We start from the raw sequence: 15119 nt of genomic DNA, 5'->3' as shown, positions 1-15119 counted from the left end.
CGCTAGAGCAGCCAGTAATTAACTGATCAGTTTGCTTTAACATTCCTGCAATAGTTTAAAAGTGCCAAATTTTTAATGAACATGGGTTTTTTGGATAGTCCACTTAACCGCTTGAATTACTGTGACTAACCAAAGCAGACCTTGTTCTCCAAGGCAATGGCTTCCCAGACATGTACATACAAATGAGGGGGTTTGAGGATTTCTTTTTTCAGCTGTGATGCAAACCTTCAAGAATTTGAGAATGTGTTGCTGGATAGATACTTTATCACTTCTGGCAAACCAGATCTCATGGTTTCTTACTACTTGTAGTTTTTCAGTTTGTCCTTTTATGCTCTTCGTGTGAGCACAGTGATTTATGCTCTTTAATGTCTTCAGATGGCACAGGGATGGTGCAGGTACTGCAGACAGGAGATTGTTCTTAAACAACATGGGAACTTGGGTTTATTGTCTCAAAATGTAAAGAGATGCTGGGAATTGTATCAAGCTCTATTATAGGATCTCAAATGAATTTTGAACAGGAAAAAAAATATTTTTTTGTCTTCTGGAGTTTTATCAGAAGTTGTAGTGAACCCCATAGCTTTTAAAATATATAAATCAGCTGCTGATGAGTCCAGTAGTGGTGGCTGAGGAGTGACCTGCAATTTATTCTGGAAACCAATGCCCTCTGTTTAGAGGGTGACATTTTCATGTTCAACTTAGACACCCAGTGAAGACTGATGTCTCCTACTCCATGTCTGGTAGCTCTGACTCACTATTTCCAGATGTTGCTTAGTAGTTCCTCCTTCAAATTTTCTTATTTGCAGGTTGCCCCAAGAATGAGGCTGGTTGCACCAACTGGGATCATAGTTTTAGCAAATTCAGCTAAATCAAATGATGACATCAAGTTGGGTGGGAGTGTTGACCTACTGGAGAGTAGGGATCAGGACAGGCTGGATGGACAGGCTGAGGCCATCAGTGTGAGGGCCAACAAGGTAAAATGCTGGGTCCTGTCCTTGGGTGACAGTCACCCCCTGCAGAGCAACAGGCTGTGGCAGAGGGACAGAGGCAAAGGGCCTGGGGGTGCTGGTGACAGTGGCTGAACATGAGCCCAGGAGCATCCAGGGGGTATCAGGACCAGGGCAGTGACTGTCACCCTGTACTTGGCACTGCTGAGACCACACCCTGAGTGCTGTGTTCAGCTGTGGGGCCCTAACTACAGGAAAGACCTGGAAGGGAAAGGAACAGAGCTGGGGAAGGAGCTGGAGCACCAGGAGTGGCTGAGGGAGCTGGGAAGGGGCTCAGCCTGGAGAAAAGGAGGCTCAGGGGGGAATCTTCTGGCTCTGCCAACTCCTGCCAGGAGGGGACAGCCGGGGGGTTGGTCTCTGCTCCCAGGGAACAGGGACAGGACAAGAGGAAATGGCCTCAATTGTGCCAAATGAGGCTTAGGTAGGATAATGGGGAAAATGTCTTCACAGAACAGGATGTCAAGCACTGGCATAACTATCCCTGGATGTGTATAAAAAATGAGTGGATGTGGCATTGGGGGACATGGGTTAGTGGTGACTTATGGCTGTGTTAACGGTTGGACTGAATGATCTTGGAGGTCTTTTCCAACCTAAACAATTCTTTGAATTGGCTTTGTGTGTGTGTATTGATGGTGAGGTGTTGCACCAAATGACACCTTGTCCAGCCTCATTTATTCTGAGTCTATGAGCTGAGGGGACTGAAGACAGCCACACCAGCCTAGTTCACATATTCCTAACAGTTTCCACAACTAGCCACATGTCTCTGGCTCAGTCCTGGGATGACCTGGCAGAATCCTGGCTCTGTGCAGCAGCTGCAAGAGGAGGGCTGCAGCCCTGGAGGTGGCTGGTAAGGTGGAAGAGTAGGGCTGGCAAAGCCCTCCCAAATTATCTGCACACCAGGTTTAGCAGCCATGGGATTCAAGGGTGTCAGAACCCACAGGCTGTGGGCTGACTGCCATGCCAGGGCCCCAGCACAGTGCAGCCTTTGGTGGTGCTCCCCAGGAGCCAGGGCTTGACTCACATCCACCCTGCCATGAACCAATGTTCATTTTTCCAGTATGTGCTTTCTGCATGGGGGCCCACATGGAACAGTTAAGATTTTTAAGTACTCTGTTCTTTTCAGTCTGTTGATTATGAGTTGGTGTCAATTCTTGCTGCATTAAGATGTCCTAGATTTTTATTAAGTACATTTGTGTCACCCATGTAGTAAGGCCCTGCTAAAATGCTTTGGGTTGGCTAGTCTTTGTGCCTTTTTTTTTTTTTCTTCAAGGAGGGCATGGATTGCTCATTTTGAATGAATTTTTGAAAATAATGAGTGAGAAAATAGCATGTATGTGAAGGCCCTGCAGAAGTATGGTACATCTGTTTCAAAGCACCAAAGTGCAGACTGTGTCCCTAAAACAATTGTGGCATCTGTAACTCTTTCCATTCTGACTGCGCAGAAGAAAAATTTGCCAAAATAGCCATAGTGGGAAAACCCCCAGGAAGTTTCTTTTCCAGCTGTGAAGTCATTTGGGCTTTGCCAAGGCAGGGTGGCAGAGCTGCAGAGGCCCCTCTGATGGGAGGGTGGCTGCACACCCAAAGAGCAGCCTGTGAGTGTTTGATGTCTGCCCCTCACTGCAGGGAAGAACATTCACCAGGAAAGCAGACTGCCCAGCCTGATGGAAACGAAGGACACTGACCATGAGGAAACAAGGAAGGGAATGGCTGTTGTCCTCTCTCCCCTGGCCAGCTGGAGACAAGAGACCAGTGCACCTTCTGCCCACCAACAGACACAGCTGCTGCTGAGGACCACGGGGTGAGGAAGGTAAATTTGACCAAGCCTCCCATCTATGCCATGAAACTGGAGACAGGAACATGGCTAAAAGCTTCAGAAAAGCAAAATAGATAAACATGCATCTCTTTGATCCTATCAGAGCTCTGGCCACAGTTTCTGGATTACTGTCACTAAGCAAGAATATAGAGAAAATTCCCCGAACCAAGGCCTAAGTGCTTCAAGCTAAGTTCATAGCCCAGGCAAATATTTCTCTTGTAGAACACTCCAAAAAATAATGAGGGTTTTGAAAAGGAAGTGTTCCTCAATACTGACTGTCCGACATCTGAACTAGCCAGACTGGTTAAAGCTTAATTAAAAAGTGCCAGAGTGACTAAATTCTTTTCTAAGTGCAGCTGCAGAACGTTAGCTGTGGGCATATTTTAGACCTTAATTAATAACACTTGCACTGGAGGACCAAAATCTTTCATGAATGCAGATGCAATCAATTAATATCAGTTAGGCATTTCTGTAGGCAATACAAGGGTTCCTGAAAATTGTTTTAATGCCTACCTAGATTAAATAAAAATAAAATACTTACATGCAACAGGCTACAAAACCAGAGATAACTACAAAATGTCTTTATTGAAAAAAGCAGATTATAGCATCTAAGGTTAAATGAAACTTCTGACTTTAATATTAAATAACTTAAGATGATAGCAAGTAGCTTCTTCTTTAGATAAATAAATCTACATTTCCCAATCTTTTTTCTTTAACAATCAAGGGAATCAAACACTGAAACACAAAACCACAAGTAATTCTAAAGACTAAAAGACAGAAGCACATTGAAAGGTTTTACAAGGATATATATACAAAAATAGTTAACTAATGTATATTTTCAGCATGTAAACTAGTTACATGATATACAAACTGGGAATTCATATATTTCCTACAAAATAAAAATCAACGTTGGTCCAAGTTCTTGGAAGAAAACTATATTCTTTTAAAGAAAATGAAAATATTTCTCAAATGAAAACTTAATTTAAGTCAAATTATATACTCTAGTTACGGCATTTGTTACAGGATGAATCACAAACTTTTAAACTTTTCTTGAAACACAAGAAAGCAGCTTTTGTTTCCTTTAGAGCTTTGGTTTACTTTACTACTCTGGAATTTCTGGTCTTAAAGAGTTCCTCTAACCATGTTTTCCTTTTGAAGCTCCACCTTACAAAATATATACACACACGTCCACACAAGGAAAAGGAAAGAAACCCAAACAAACCGTCTCTGTAAGCTCAATTCTCTGAGTGCATTCTTTTGTTTTCAAATGATTATTTTGGTCCTTTCTTTGGAACACGCCCTCCCGTGGACAGGGACCCTGCACCGCCCACAGCAGCTTCTGCTGGAGGGGTTGGGAACATTCCTCTCCTCCATGGGAAGGGAAGGCCTGATGCAAATGAGAACAGGTTGTTCTGATGTAACTTTATGGAAATGCTCTGAAAGTACTGTAACGGCTTCTGAAGAAAAACTGCACCGTAAGGTGAACTTAGGAAGTTCTCATCTGTGTTGAACTGATTTAACAAAAGAATATTCCGTAAGAAAATCATTAAAACAAGATTTCTCATTTACATAATTCCCCAGGCAGGAGGTAAAATGTGCAGAAACTGTCACTAGCACTAAGGAGTACAGCACATCATTATTTTAGGTTTGATTTTATTTTTCTCTTTGATTTGAAAAAACCCCAACCAAACCTGGCAAATCTCACTCAAGCCCCAGTTTTTATAGCAAATGCTGGAAAAGCAAAGCTGCACTTCCTAATACAGTAATGGAATGCATCTGTCTATAGAAAATACTAGAACAACAGCTGCTGCTTTCTGGTTTTAAACAAATTGCTTATTCTATTTTAATGTATTACCTTTCAGAATTTTTACCATGATGACACTTAACAGATCAGAACTGCACAGAACTACAAGAGACTGAAAAATCAGCATGTCAAATGAAATTAAATATTATTCTGTTCTACAGGATGATAGGTTCAAAAAAAAAAACAAAAACCATGAAGAAGTGGTGTGGTATGTACATGTTTGAAAATGTGCTGGCCCTTGGAAAGTATTTTGGAAACTTAAACCTACCCCTGATGGAGGCAAAGTGTTCAGGAAGGTGCTGGCAGAGAACTGGGCTGAATGCCAACGTAAGTCACCTCCAACTCTGTCCACTGTCAGTGTGAAGGTTTTGCTACTCTACTGGTAGGGCAAAGCATTTTTCCAGTTCAGCAAGTAAGTGTTATTTGTTCCCAGGAAAAGACCCAAACCTTCTCTATGTATTTTAATGATATCTTCTTAATCTGGGTCCCTTAATATATATTGTAAAGACATGCAAGTGAAAATGCCTCAAAGCTAAATGTGGTACAAAGCACCCTCTCGCAATGGAAAAAGGATTCCATTGCAGCTGGTGCTAAAAGTTTATCCTGAAGCTCTGGCACCTTCCATGTTTGTAGTAGCTTGAAGGAATTGATCTAGTAATACAATCCAGTTTAAGACATTTTTTCCCCCTTTCTCCAACATTTGCCTGCACGTGTAGTTCCACTTCCTCCTGAGGCTGGGCTGCTGACTATGGACACGGAGGAGTGTCTGCAAATGCAGAGGTGCATGGGCACTCCTGGCCTCTCATTTGCAGGCCAGGCCTCTTGGACCACAGTGCAGAAATGGGGCACTGACTGCACTTTAGTTACTTCAAATCCTGGCATTTTCATTAAACATGTTAATTATAAACTGATATATATTAACTACAAAATTACTTTGCCCAGGAGCCTTCAGTAGGACAGGTTAATCTAGGCCAGTCTGGCAGAAGTTCAGAAAGCATCCCTTTTATTCCTTACTAACAGAAAAAATAGTTCTCAGGAATTTTTCCTGTTCCCCTTCCCCCCATCTTTCCTCATAAGGAAATTCCAGACTATCAGAAAGTTCTGTTAAGGGAGTTAATTATTCTACTTAGGAATTAGTGGCCATTGGATGCTCTTTGTGCTTTTCAAGAGCACCACAAATGGCTTTCAAAAAGTCAATGGAGCATAAGAAACTAAACTGCAATGGTGTTGCCAAATAAGTCATTCCATCATGCTGAATTTAACACGGGATCATTTCCGAATGGATCAGGCAGATTCTCAAGTGCTGAGAACTGGCATGGAAATGTCCCAATTTACACATGCCAAGAATCCAGTCTGGTATTTCTACTTCCCCTGGAGCTGAAGAATTTTATTTTATTGTAATGTTGAATACAGGTTGAAGACAGCAATGATAAATTGCAGCTTCAGGAAAGCTGGGTCAATTCTCACGAGAATGCAAGGATTTTTTTTGACATACAGATGTGTGATTTGCATGTAAAACATCAGCACATGGTAGAAAAAACACCAGAAAAAAAGATTCATCTAACTTCCTATATGGAAGACATATATTTCTCCCCAGAGGTCTGAGGGTACTGTAAAATCTTATGCAAAACATGAAAGTGTGTACATTCTATGTGCAGCTAACACTTGTAAACACTGATGTTTCATAGTCTGACTCTCTAAATTACTATTCCTGCCATACTGCACTTTGCTTTCCAATGAAGACAATCACCATAATCAGTTGAAAAGTATTCTCAAAAAGAACACAAAGCTGAAAAGGTAATACCAAACCACTGTGCCTCTCTTTAATAATGTCTCAACATACAATCATGAAGCAGTTGGTAACAAATGAAGTCTTGGATAAAACAAGCAGTATAAAGACAAGTGTACCTTTGCATAGAACCCTATTGAACAAAAAACAGGTTTGAAAGATTAATTCTTTAGTAAGTGCCAAATGGTCCAGTTGATAGGAATGCATTTTGAAGCCATGGCTACACAAACCAGCAATTACAGAGGGCTGCAACTGCTGACCCTGCATGTGCCAATCTTTTGGATACAATCCTCTGTACTGTGGGTTTTACAGCAGATGCTTGCCATATTTCTTGAACAAGCTAAATAATTAGTCTTTGGATGACTGTGGGATCCTGTAGGATGGAGAGCATGCCTGACACTTCTTCACAGAACACCCTTCTATAACCTTGCTGAAAATTGCCCTGGCTAAAACACCTGCTTGCTGCCTATTCCCTACTTCTGGAATCTAAGTATTCTCTAAGACCAGAATTCAACAAAACTAGCTAAAATGCTAGCATTTATCTTATCATGCTTGCTGCAATATGATAAGGTGCTAACTTTTGGAAAGTAATTCTACACTCCTTACTTGGGTGAAATCTCCACTGAAGGAAGAGAGTAGGGAGTGCAGAACAGCCCTTTGTACCATTGTTTTTAGAAATGCTGACATTTACAGCTACAGTTTAGTGTAATTGTTTGTTCAAGTAGACGGTGTCTCAGTGAAAATGTCTAGATAAAAGAATGCATATGTACAAGATCAGAAAAGAACCCCTCACCTCTGATTCAAAAATAAATAGCTGGTTTAGACGGTTATTACTGGAACCTCATCTTTAAAGGAACATGAAAGTAATTTTTAGATTTTTGTCTTCTCTTTCCAGTGGCTTATTGATCATGGAAATGTCTTTCAGAGTTCTGTGACATGCATGGGGTAGCTTGGAGGTGGATGTGATGGCAGTTTGATATTAAGGCGCCTGATGTGACAGCTGTGGCAGAGCAAGTGGCCCTCTAGGGGGTAACAACGATGGCCTTCCTCATCATTGAGCTGCAAGCCACAGTCCTAGAAGAAAGAGAGAAATCCCAGATCAGTGAGTGACTCAGGCAGGCCTCTCACAGCCCTGCTGCCCTGTCCTGCATGGCCCCAAGAGCTCCTCCCTGCCTCCAAAGCCAGCAGCCTCCACAGCTCCTGGGAGCTGCACCCTGACCATCGCACACTGACATTACTGAAATCCAACAGCCTGTAGTAGTGCCCAGCCCTTTTTTTCCACCACTCTTTCCCATTCTGGTCTCTTCTCCATCTAGTAAATGGTGATGAAAATCAAAAACCTAAAAGCAGGCCTGGGGCTGATCCTGACAAATACAACCTGGAAGAGGCTTGAACCGAGCAGGAGCTGATTCTGCAGCAAGGCAGCAAGCCAGATGTGGGGGAGCATAAGCAGAGACTGAAAAGTGGGAAGAGGTGACATATCTTACTTCTGGAGCAGGTCTACACTTTCTCTAATTTGGAATTAAAAAAAATTAAAGACTTCAAGGCCAGTGGTCCATCTTTAATGGAAATGCTGGTACCTCTCAAACTGACATGTAACTACAGAGAGAGACAGAGATAAACAGAAAAGCAGCTAACAGTGATCCTGCCTGCTGACTCTTATGTACACTGCAATAGAGACCATCTTGATTTCCAACTGCCATCACTGTAATTCTGAGGGCATTTAGAAATCATTGAAGTTTGGTACTCAGATTTAATGTTTAAAGTATGCTAAATATTTAGAAATTATTACTGTGATCAGTTCTGAGAAACCAGAGATTCTGAGTATTTATCTGTGCACTTAACAGAAAGAAAAAAAACCAAAACCAAACAGAAAAACCTGGATATATAGGTGGTTTTAGTACTGAAAACAAATGCAAAGCTTTTAACTAAACACAGAGTATAGTTTTTCAGCTTTCACAACTAAAGTTTAAATCCCCAAAGTTTACAATATTGAAATAAGACTGAAAATGGGTTTTAAAGTAAGCCTTAAAACTGAAATGTTAGAGAGGTCTTAATTAAAGTATCTGCCAAGGTAATTTCCTGTGTGTTGCTACATATTATAGAATGCCTTTTTAGCAATTTATACTATACAGATATAAAATTAGAATTTACCAATTTGATGCCCTACAGATGTGCCAAGTGTTCTTATCTTCTTCCCTCTCCAAAACTGAATTCCCTTTCTGCAAGGAGAAAGCCTGCCTTGTCAGTGGGTTGCAGTTTCAGAATGGGGCTCCAGTGATCTGCAAAAGGACTTGAACTCCTCCACAGAAGCCAAATGGTTGCACGTGAAAGAGGTGACACAGAAAAGCTGCAAAGTGTCCAATGTGACCACTGAGTGTGTGTGGCCACCAGGTGAGGGTGACAGCAGCAGCAGATGACAAGTGGCTGCCCAAGTCATGGCAGCCTTTGCTAAAATCTTCATGTGCCTACCTTGTGTACCTCAAAGTATTGGCACTCACTTTTCCAGCAGCATTTGAGGACAGCAGTGTGCAGAGAGCCTGCTTTGAGGGCTTCAGTCAGTAACCCACCCCTGCTGACACACAGCTAACTCCTGATTTCTGTACATAAGTGCACTCTGCCTTTCTGAGCAGATGTGGAGGCAGCTTGATTTGCCTCAAATGGGAAGGAGAATGGGGAAATGAATAATGAAACAGAAGGGAAAATAAACCCCCAGTGGGACATTCCAGCATAAAGTCAATAGCCTGAGAGCAGGGGAGGGAGCTGTCATTTTAGGTGAAGCCTGCACAAAGCAATAGCTGGGAGAAGGAGGAGGGAAGTTCAGCTCTCAAAAATACTGTGATTTCCTGTGCTGATTTCTCTTGAAAAATTAATAGAAATGGATGGAGTATCAGGTATCTGTTGAAAGGAGACAGCTGAGTGGATGGGGCCTTCCTTACATTTAAGTACATAACATTTCAAGATGCCTTGAATTTTGTTATTTTCTCTTTCAGACAGAAGATTCTTCATAAAACCTTCATGCCTGAAGGCAGCATTGCTGTATTGTTGCCCCTGGTGCTAACAGGTAAGATCTGTGTGGATATTTGTGTGCTGTGTCAGCAAAAGGGAAGTTTTTGGTTGATCCCAACTTAGTGAGTTTGTTCCCCTTCTCATGTTCCTGGATGCAGGACTAAGGATGAACTCAGGCCTCCCCTCTCAAGCAAGAGCACTAATTCCACAACTTGATCTGTGGCAACAGATGTTTAAATGTTCTGCACAATAAGAAACTACTCCCAAAAAGTGACAGAAAGTTAATGGTATCCTGGTCAATTTCCTATTAAAGAATCAATATTCATTCAGCATGGAGAAAACAGATCCCCTAGAAAGGCCTTCCAGTGAGATGCCTTCCCTGCACAGCCAATGTAAATTCAAGTCTCCTCAGATCAGAGCCCTACAGACTGTACCTAGAGATGAGGAAAAAGAGAACTGGCACCTACTGTTTGCTCACTCCCCATCCAGAAGTATTGAGAAAATTCAACCCAACAAACCAAGCCCAGCTTTGAAGCTGGGAAGTATATATTGGGAAAAAAAAACCCTCCTAAACTAATTTTGTACTAGCAATGACAGCACCACTTCTGGGCCAGGCAGCATTCACCTGGTTGTCTTCCTCCAGGAGCTGTGGGGCAGAGCCAGCTGTGCAAGAGCCAGCAAGTGCAGCCCGTGGGGAGAGTCAGGGTCCCCCCAGGGGCTGAGCAGGTCCCCCCAAGGCACAGCAGGTCCCCCCAGGGCACAGCAGGTCCCCCCAAGGCAGAACAGGTCCCCCCAAGGCAGAACAGGTCCCCCAGGGCAGACCCTGCCTGGGGTGGGCAGAGCCCAGGGCTCACCTCGCAGTGGTAGCACTCCACGTGGTAGTCCTTGTCCATCGACACCACCCGGATGGTCTCCTCGGAGCCCTGGGGGGAGCAGAGAGAAAGTGACAGTGGTGTCCAAGAAGGGTTTTTTCAGCCTTCACGCAGTGCCCAGCTGGTTGCTTTAGAAAGCTGTTTTCCTGGGGGAATCCCCTCTGCCCCCATGCAGAGTTCTGTGACCACTGAAGGTCTTGACCATGGAACATGGCACTACACCACTCCTTAGCTGTCTAGCACCAGTCTGGGTGTCTGGCACATCTAAGTTGCAGAGGTCATTTGGGAAGTGTAGTCAAAACTTCATCCTCAAGGAACAAATCAGTCTTGAAATAAGGAATCTTCTAAAGGCACCCAGAATCTGAACAAATTACCAGTCAAAAACCTGCTCACTGGGTAACTATTCCTTGTATACATCCTGCTCTGATTTCCAGGACTTGCATTCCTCTCAAACCATGCACATGTCACTGTATGTCCCCATGGGGACTGACATACCAGTCTGGCAGGTAATTATGTGCACAGGCTAAACCTCAGCATGAGGGTGGGTGCAGCAGAGTTGTGCAATTCCTGGCTGAGCCTCAGGCCCTGCAGAGCAGCCCATACCCTTCTTGTAACCTCACAGGCTCTTTTCTTGATCCACTCTGAAGACAGAGCTCATTAAATTGGTTGCTTTGCATTGTTTCCAGTTCCAGGTGTGGTTGGAGCACCAGATATGATGTGGACTATGTCTGAGAGAAGTTGTGGGCAAGTCAGCACTTGCACTGCCAGACTTGAACTAACCTAAGAAATCTCCCAGGGAAAGAATATGGAGTGTGTCCTGCTAGTTGTCAGGTGAGTCAGCACTATGACTGCCTTTTATTTCTTTTTCTTTCTTTCTTGAAAAGAAAAAAGAATTCTTTTTCAGACCCAAATTCAATGACACTTACATAGAGATTTTCTTCTCACAACCCATCAAGACAAGCAATTCTGGTTCAGCCTTTATAGGTTTTTTTGGTTATGTAAGACTTGGCCAATTAACAGAAATACTAATGACAAATGAGAGTAATGTGCAGAGTGATGGAGGTGGGCATATGAGAGGCTCTAGCATCAGGCTTCACTGGAGCACAGCAGCTCTCAGGAGAGAAGCTCTGATGCTGTAAACATGACCAGAGGAAAAGCAGGGAGATGCTGAGGCCTTTGCTTACAAATGAGCTGGTCAGTGACCTCAGCAAAGGCAACTCAGAGGGTCCTGCACCCACCAGAGCACCAGGGAGCCCACTCTGGGCTAATAACACTGTCAGCACAGGCTGAGCTTGCAGGCAGGTTTCACCTGGTTCCACTTCTGTTGTTGCCTTTACAACCCCTTTAAAAACTTTCAGTTTTTGCCACCTCAGGACAACAGACCATGTGGCCTTCTCACAGGGTCAGTAACCATCAGATGCCTTTTCAAGGGTTCTACTCCCTGAGTTGTTCTTGGAGCCCCAGTCAGTGTTTTCAATTAAAAGAGGTTTCTAACACATTAATGAAGACCTGGAAAGCACCCTAGAGATCTAAAGTACTGTGCTGTAGAAATAGTATGACTATTACAACCTCTATTACAAGTCTTGGGAGTGACTTTACTGCTGAACTGTGTTTAATTTAGTATCTAACATAGCAGAGATTCTGGGAGAGGAAGGAAAAGCCTTTAGTGTGTTTTCAGAAAGTGCCCAAATGCCAACAGCTGTTTTCCCTAGGAGTCGGTGCATGTTAACACCTACCTGTGCTGGGAGGATCGGCTGGTTACAGGAAGCACATTTTGGTGCAAAAACCCTAGAGTGCAAGAAGAAAGTGTTCCAATCACATTTAAAGCATCTTCAAAAAGTAGAAGCAAGAGAGTCATTCTAATCCTGCCTTGTTTTTAGTAAAATGGAGATCCACAGGATTTCAAACACCTCTAATTGTTTGATGATATTCAGTGAAAAGGAGATTTGGGAAAGGCTGATCTATCCCAGCTTTACTGTTTAGGTCTTCTTGACCTTGAGGCATAGTGAATCCACCCCTCTTCCTATATATGCCATTTTTTTTCCTTCATTTATTTATAAAACCATTCAAATTCTTCCAGAGCCTTGGTGCTTGACTACAAAGCAGCTCCTGACTTAGGGACTCCCATCTGACATCAGAAAGACATAACCATGTGTCCTAAACAGGAGAGGGGCTGATCATGGCCAGAATCTACCACAGGCTTATGGTTCACAGCTGCATTTTATGACAGTCACTGGGCCAAATGTGTCCTTGTAACACAGACAGACTGGCACCAACAGGGTTGAACCCAGGGTGATTTACTCCTGCTGCATAACTGAGTTATTGGTGAACTGGAGCTAAGAGCAGGATCCCATTGCCTTTGAGTGGAATCAGGAAAGAGTCCAAAAGCAATCTCTTAAACCTCTACCTTTTGTCAGGTAAGGCTCAAATTGTTCTAACAGTAACTGTTTATTATATGTCTTCTGTCTCAGTTAACAGAACTTACACCTGTGTCAAGCACTGCCAGAACCTCTGCTCTTGAAACAGCCAGCAGAACCTACCAACACTTGCAGAAGTGGTCTGGTATAATTAGTGTTGGTAGTCCTGAAAGAAGTAGAGAAACAGCCCCCAAGAAGCCCATCCATCCTCTGACACAAGTTTGATTTTCAGCCTCACTTGGCCACTGTGTGCCATACTGGGCCCATAAGGTACTACTTAACAAACCTGAAAACACTTTACAAATGCAACACATGAAAGAAGCAGTTGAGGGACACCTGAGCAAACAGGAGTGACCTTTTTCTCTATCACAAGGCTTGTAACTACCATGATTTAACTACTGTAATATTTCTGAGCATGCAGTGGATTTGTGTACTCACGTGTGGTAGTCTTTGACACAGTAAATATTGTTTTCCACATCTACAGTGAAGGGGACTCCATCCAAGCACTCGTTACACACCACACAGCGGAAGCAGCCAGGGTGGTAGGACTTTCCAAGGGCCTGTAAGATCTTATGAGGCAAACAATAAAATAAGTGGATGCATGATTACATGAGATAGTCTCTCCCCATAAACCACTGTGTCTCTCTCATTCTTAATAATGACAGTGAGAAAAGCACTTCAGGATGAAATTACCACTCTGTAGATCTGTCAGCAAGAAGCCTCTTAAAACAATCAACTTGCTCATTTTAGTGGGTTTCAATATGCTCCCAATGAAGAGCAAGAACTGACAATCAGGCTAAGCCCATCAGCTTTAGCTCTGCAGGGCCAGTACTGCCAATGAAAATTAAAAATGGCTTCACAGACCACTTCTGGGGAAATGTCAAATGCAAGTTACTGGGATACAGAGGTTACTTTACAAAACTTAACAGGCTGTGACAAACAGAATCCAAACTGGTCATTACTCAAAGAAGTTAAATAACAAAACAAGCAAATAAAGGGGTGCCTCTTTATTAACTAACAATCCTAATCTCCCAGAGTTACTGACTGGTTATCACTCAGTCATAGGGGCCCATTAGTTTCTGATAAAATTCCACCACTATCCATCTGTTTGGATACTGATCCATGCACCTGCCCAGGCTTTTCCCACATTGACCTTCCCTACTGCATTTTAAAGGTTTCGGGGAAAGGTCTGATGCAACCTTGGCTGCACTACTACAGAACAGATCCTCCACTCCTGATATCTTCATACATAACACTCAGTGTGGTACTGGGACATTGAGGAGGATGCTGCAAGCCCATTAATGAGCCCCTCGGAAGAGTGAGACACAATTATCACTTTCAGGCAGCTCTCAGTAGATAATAAGACCAATTCCATACATTTTGGGTGTTAAGAAGTATCTTTGGAAGGTGATTTCAAAATTGCAGCTGCTAGCACAGTGCTCAGCTTGGAGCTGCTGGGAAGTTTGACATGAAAAATCTACACAGACCAAGCTCCCATGGCCCTATAGGTGATTCTATGAATAAAGATCAAACCAAGAAGAAAGAAATACAGAAAAAAAAGGCCAATTTAATTTAATCTTTACCCCCTCTCTGATGAAGCCCTGTGGTTCAGTAGTGTCAGACTCTGTTTGACTGGTAAGGCCACTCTGAGCCAGAGCCAGCTGGTCCCTGTGCTGGCGTTGGTGCTGCTGCAGGAGCGTGCTGCGGTGCCAGCCTGGCACAGCTGTGCAGCCACAGGCCTGGGCACAGGGCAGCTCCTCAGCCAGCCCTGCAGAGCCCTGCAGAGCCCTGCAGAGCCCCAGCTCTGCCCCGGGCCAGCACGCGGCAGGGCCGGGCCGAGCTCCCAGGCACGCTGGAATTACCCACATTGGAGTGCTGAATTCCTGGAGCTCCCAGAGCTGTTTCCTTTTGTGAGAACACGCTGATGGGAGAGAAGCAGACAAGCACCTGCCAAGCTTCCAGCTACTGAGTTCCACCAGCAAGATATTATGGACTCTTGCCTGGGATTCTGCAATTAATGGCCAGCTCAAAATATGCACATCAGGATACCCCTCCCCCTTCCAGCATGACACAACTCTAGAAATTTGCTCTTGGGCTAAAACGAACAATATCCTTGTCCAACCAGTGGTGCCAGAATATGAGCCAGAATCCTCATTAGTGAAGTCCCTGTTCCAGCTCTGACTGAACCTCCATGTGTGCAACACACCAGCTACTTTTCTCGGACACACTGAGGTTCATGCACACTTTAAAGCAAGAGAAAAATAGATACACAACAGGGTCTGCCCTTCTTCGTTGTGCAAACCACTTCACTTGGTTTGGGAATTTCTGCTTAGGAAGAGCACACATAACTCTTCTTACTTTCACCCACTGAAATGATGCTAGCAGGATCTGGTCAACCCCAAAGCTCTTTG

The 15119-nt window shown here is 43.6% G+C and overlaps 1 protein-coding gene and 1 long non-coding RNA gene across 6 annotated transcripts in view; one reads left to right on the top strand and one right to left on the bottom strand.

Moving 5' to 3' along the window:
• The window catches only part of LOC146766369 (uncharacterized), a 37779-nt gene extending 24627 nt beyond the window's left edge, over positions 1 to 13152 (top strand). For 3 of the 5 annotated variants that reach the window (XR_014957804.1, XR_014957802.1, XR_014957805.1), the window contains 2 exons: positions 2628 to 9474; positions 10978 to 13152. This is a non-coding gene — a long non-coding RNA (uncharacterized LOC146766369). The remainder of the gene's footprint in view (positions 1 to 2627; positions 9475 to 10977) is intronic. The other 2 variants (XR_014957806.1, XR_014957803.1) reach the window with 2 other exon arrangements.
• Positions 3384 to 15119, bottom strand: part of WTIP (WT1 interacting protein) — an 85492-nt gene continuing 73756 nt past the window's right edge. Inside the window, exons 5-8 of the mRNA XM_021536706.4 lie at positions 13147 to 13277; positions 12028 to 12079; positions 10274 to 10342; positions 3384 to 7484 (exon numbers count right to left, since the gene is read on the bottom strand). Coding sequence (XP_021392381.3) covers positions 7332 to 7484; positions 10274 to 10342; positions 12028 to 12079; positions 13147 to 13277 — 405 coding nt within the window. The 3' untranslated portion in view covers positions 3384 to 7331. The remainder of the gene's footprint in view (positions 7485 to 10273; positions 10343 to 12027; positions 12080 to 13146; positions 13278 to 15119) is intronic.

This window comes from Lonchura striata, chromosome 11 (genome assembly GCF_050655825.1).
Source record: "Lonchura striata isolate lonStrDom1 chromosome 11, ASM5065582v1, whole genome shotgun sequence".
NCBI lineage: Eukaryota > Metazoa > Chordata > Aves > Passeriformes > Estrildidae > Lonchura > Lonchura striata.
The sequence above is the reverse complement of the archived record's forward strand: the minus strand, read 5'-3'. Positions and strand labels throughout refer to the sequence as shown.